Genomic DNA, 5,151 nt, shown 5'->3' with positions numbered 1-5,151 from the left:
ATGCGTTATAATAAAACTCACTAAACAAAATATGAGATGTATAACTCACTCAGTATTAACTCAATTTAAATGGCAGTGATACTTCTAGTGATCTCATAGCTAATATAACTAATATAACTTAAGACACTTATCGCATAATACAAAAACGAATTCAGATCTCCACCACCTTTGTCAGACCTAATTTACTGGTTCAGTTCATCAGTTGCGAGGCTATTGCACACTAAACCCCTCAAATACGAATAAAAAAAACATTAACGAGCACTTAGTCGTAAGACTGGTAGCCTATTTTAACTCACTTCAAAATAAACCTCGAGACATAAGTCAGCATGGAAAACGACCGGCAATCTCACTCATTCAATTTAGTGGACAGAAGACCGGTTGCTGTAACCCAGCCGAGTAAATTATGCGACGTATACTTCTACAAATTCTATCAGCAAATTACAATAAAAAGGGGAACTCGTTTAATAGCAAAACACAAATAAGCTGTATTTGCCACTGAACAATAAGTTTAATTTTGCAAGTAGGCTACTTACAATTTACGTGTAGCACATGGACACTCAACCTTCCCTCGTCACGTCAAAACAGAGCGTATGTCACAACACAGCACAACTTAAAGTATTTGTAGGTGATTGACAGGCATCGATGGCCAATCAAACAGCAAGTTGGAAATCGTCACCGGTAACGGTTGCAAGATTTGTCACCTCTTTCAGCCAATGGAACAAGGATGATAACTGTTTTACCCTCCTATTTACTAAACAAAAATTAAACGAAGTCGTACCGATTGACAGAATTACCGACGAGTCCTAAATGTTAGATTTTCTGAAAGGGAAAGACAGTGGCAGTGAACTCTGAAAGTGACAGTTTATTACACAAACACAAGAGCGAGGAAGGAGGGTTTCGTGGTGGGCGTGGCCAAATCTTGGTTTGGTTGCATCGCAGCGCATACACAATGGCTGCTGGAAAGAGGGGAAAGCAAACAATTTTTAGGCCCGCCGCGTCCAGCAAAAAATATGAGAAAACAATTATTAAAAATCCGGGAAATAGTTGAATGTCAAGAAAAATACCATAGAGAGGATGTTAACGCTCTCGCGGTGAGTTTTATGCGTATTTAGAAAATTGTTACGACGTTCTTTAATTAAAATATCGGGTTTATTCAAATTATGAGAGGGGTGAGCTAGAGAAAAAAAAGTTTTGTGTTAATCAGTGCCCAGTTTGGAACTTGAGAGAAAAGCAACGAAAGACTGTGTTATAGCCTATCGACCATACTGTTATTTGTTTCTGTCAAGTCAGGTTGCGCTCGGACGAATGTCAATAAACAGAGAAACGCGTGAAGTTGTAAAAAGTTTTTGAAAAATTTGTTTTGATATTTTCTCTAAATATACAGTAATGACATGGCTACGGGGATAGTCGCATAAAATTGTATGCATATTTAAATATTAAGAAAATGCAGGCTGCATGCATGGTGCAAGATTTTGACACAAAAAAACGCGAAACGCACGCAAACACGGAGTTTGTTGTAGAAGCACCTTTCCATGTTTTTAATCACATTTAAACTCAAAATGTAATAAATAAGCTGCATAATTCTGTTTAACTTTGACACAATTTACAAAGTTAGCTGTTTGGGAGTCACAGTTGGTGACTATATTAGGGGTGTCAATGAGTTATACAAAGTTGCACTGTGGGTCATTATAGGAAGAGAAAGCTGCATGTCAATATCGAAAACAACCAAAATGGTGGGGATAATTCGGGGGACTAATTAGGAGATGCTGAGCAGAGCTCTTCAATGTTCATTCTACTCCGAGAGAAAGTCTCACTTAGGATCAGGATGAGTGATTGGTGAAGGGTCATTGGATCTTAAATCTTAAAGGACAGAATCCTTTAATGATGCTAGTAATAGCTTGACACCTAAGTCAATCATAATATCAAAGTTGTTGGTTGCTACGACACGGGGTGTGGTGCGTTTCTGTAGAATGTCAACTTATATTTCTTGTATAGCTTGCAATCAGATATGAATTTGTGTACATGTGATGGCGCAGCGTGTGATGGCGCAGCGTGTGGTAACGCAAGAGCATCAGCGACATTGTGCGCAAAATACATTGTAGAGCTGTTAAAATCGGTGGTACGTGTGTGTGTGTGTGTGTTTGAAATTAGAAATAGAAGGGTGTATGTAGCCTACACAGCATATGGCCAGATGCGGTGGAGGTTTCCCCATCTGGAATATGAAGCACCTCTGTTGCTCCTGGATGTTCTTTTCTTTTCTTTTCTTTTTTTTATAGCCTTTCAGCTGAAGGGGGTCATGGGGTTTACCGCGCAGTTGTTGTGAATGTAAATGTGTTCAAAGTTCGGAGTCCTTCAAAAACTCCAAAAAATGTTCAACCTTCCCATGTAATGTAGAACCCTATTAATAGTGTGAACTGCATTAATCAGTTTTACAGAAAAAAAGCTAAAGATTTAGCATTCTAGCAGGAACTGTCGTATTTGCATATTTAGACCTCATAATTTATGTCGGTAGTCAAAAAGCTTAAATAATTGTTGGACTGCATAATGAAATTGTAAAGTAGCTTAAGATTTGGTGCAGCGAGAATTGTGCAATACGATTTTGAAATATGAATAACTGTATAATTTAAACATGTTTTTTTTTTCTTCTGTGAAACTGATCCATGCATCCAAGCTTTTATGTAGTTGCCTTCCTGCAGCTCAAACAGAGCTACGCTAGCAACAAGGTCATTTGATTCCTAGAACCTTTAGATAAATGTGTGCCTTAAATGCAATATAAGTCGCTTTGGATAAGCGTTTCCCAAATGAATTGTATTATGTATTAAATTAAGTGTAAATGAATAAAGCTTACTTCATCAGAGTAGAATATTTTGTGTTGTGTAATTTTGACTGTATAGGCTTAAAACTGTAACAATTTAACCAAGTAATGAATTCTTAGATATAGATGGTGCTTTTATGCTCTCTTGCATTAAATAATTTGTAGTAGCTTCCGTAAGTGATGAAACTCTGCAAACATTAGTAATATGTCTTGCCAAGGAGACTTAAATTACAATATATTTTTTATTATTGTTTTTTTTCCTGTAAATATTTTGTTTAATCTTAAACAATATTTGTTTAATTTTCTTCTTCTTCTATTATTGTTATTATTATTATTATTATTTCTCAAAACTGAACTTACCGATCAGAAATGTTTTAATGTAAGAATATACTGGACATAGCATTTCAGTTTTGTGCTGGTACAATTCTAAAAGTTTATAGCTATATTTTGTGTTTTGCCATTAAATTAGTATAATTAACTAAAATTGCAATGCTATAGAAAAATCTTGATGACAAAAAAGTTGATGCAAATAACAAACCATTTTGTTCTAAAAAAATAATTGTAATATAGGCTACATATTTTAATAAATCAAGGTGTAGAGGCATAGAAAAATAAGTTAACTGGTTTCACTTGATCTATTTTATTTTTTAAAGAATGTATGTACAGTATGTATGTATGTATGTATGTATTTAATGTTTAGAGAGTTCCAGTATGGAACAGTTAGTATGGAAAAATGTGAGAGATTAATGTGAAAGAAAACATTAATTTTAAATTAATTGAAATAACAATTGTGTTTAATGACACACTTGGCACACTTCCTCTTTTTGTCTTTTCATTACAAATGCTCCACTGAAATTGTGCCACTGTGTTTACACAGTTTTTACTGTTGCCTCAGTATTTACACTTTACAATTAAATCAACCTACAAGTGGCTTCTATGTGACACTGCATACTATGATGGCATGAAGTAAATGAAAGTATTTTATTAAAGGAATGTAAGTATTTTATTACTTAGTAATGTTTTAGCTCATTTGGTCTGGAATGGATACAGATTTCTGTATCCTGTTGCCACTGTCTAGTCCAGTGTTCTCAAAGTGTGGTGAATACCATCAGTGGTACTTGGAGTGCCCCCAGGTTATATAACCGAGGAAATTTAAAATACAAATTTTAAATTTTGTAATTGAATTTGTAATCAATTACAGATTTGAAAACAGTCATTTATTATTTCATGTTTTTTTGTTTTTTTTGACACAGTATTAAAGTATTCAGTTCATTCATCTAGTTAATTTGTTTGCTGTCTTTTTTCTTAGGGCCCTGTGTCTGCTGTGTTGAAGAATTGGGCTGTCACACTCTCTCTGTGCTGGGACATATCACTCGTGTCCACCACATGGCTTGCTGTCACTAAGTTGCCATGGCAACGGTATCTCTAAACGACTGCCCCACCATGGCAGAACACTGTCGAGTGAGGAAGAGGAGAGTAGAAGGGAAACTGAGGAAGAACTTCTCCTGTCAGTTGTGTGAGAAGGCCTTCAACAGCTTGGAGAAGCTGAAGGTACACTCGTACTCCCACACAGGGGAAAGGCCGTATCACTGCACACACACTGACTGCACCAAGGCCTTCGTCTCCAAGTATAAACTCTTACGGTAGGTACTTACACTTTCACAAACGATTCAATGGCCATCATATGTCTCTGTTGGAAACCCACTGTTTCTGTTTCAGTCAAAATTTGCAAATAAGTGAGTGGTCTGAAATCATATGGTAATTGTGATTTTGAAAAATAGGGTGTTCTTAAACAAAAAAAAACGCTGGGTTGTTTTTTCAACCCAAATGCTGGGTTGAGACCGCTGGGTAAGGACGTTGGGTTGTTTTAACCCAATTTTGGGTTGAAAATTGGTCTTGATCCATAACCCAGCAGTGCTGGGTTGGGAACGCGGACCTGAAAGAGAGCACGCACGTCACGTTATCTTGGCGTATCTCGACGACACCAGTGCGAGAAGCCCCCATTTTCTCAGCGTCTTCAGATGGAAGCGAGTGCGAGTGAAAGACGGTTTATGGTAAGTAAAGATTAAAAATGTAAAGTCATCATTCATTGTTTGAGTCCGGTAGTATCTTGAGATTTCATGGAAGGCAGAAATATTCCTAAAAGAGTTTATATTGAAAAATACGCGGACGTGGATTTCGCCTCAGAAATAGTCTTAACGGCCTCTTTTACTGAGGTGCTTTTAATTAGTCAGTGAGTATCTTATGTCATATTTACATAAGATTTTACAATATTTGCATTTTTTTGAGGTGTTAAGAGAGGGTTATTAACATATTTACATGTTAATTCGTTATCT

General features: G+C 36.3%; 1 protein-coding gene across 1 annotated transcript in view; it reads left to right on the top strand.

The window, feature by feature from the left end:
- The first annotated feature begins 932 nt into the window (after positions 1-932).
- LOC107660303 (zinc finger protein PLAG1-like) overlaps positions 933-5,151 on the top strand; it is a 43,306-nt gene continuing 39,087 nt past the window's right edge. The window contains exons 1-2 of the mRNA XM_016449585.1: positions 933-1,091; positions 4,125-4,458. Of these exons, the coding sequence (XP_016305071.1) occupies positions 4,226-4,458 (233 nt within the window). The 5' untranslated portion in view covers positions 933-1,091; positions 4,125-4,225. The remainder of the gene's footprint in view (positions 1,092-4,124; positions 4,459-5,151) is intronic.

The sequence above is a fragment of the Sinocyclocheilus anshuiensis genome, unplaced genomic scaffold (genome assembly GCF_001515605.1).
Source record: "Sinocyclocheilus anshuiensis isolate Anshui unplaced genomic scaffold, SAMN03320099.WGS_v1.1 scaffold1847, whole genome shotgun sequence".
NCBI lineage: Eukaryota > Metazoa > Chordata > Actinopteri > Cypriniformes > Cyprinidae > Sinocyclocheilus > Sinocyclocheilus anshuiensis.
This window is presented reverse-complemented; position numbering and strand designations above follow the sequence as displayed.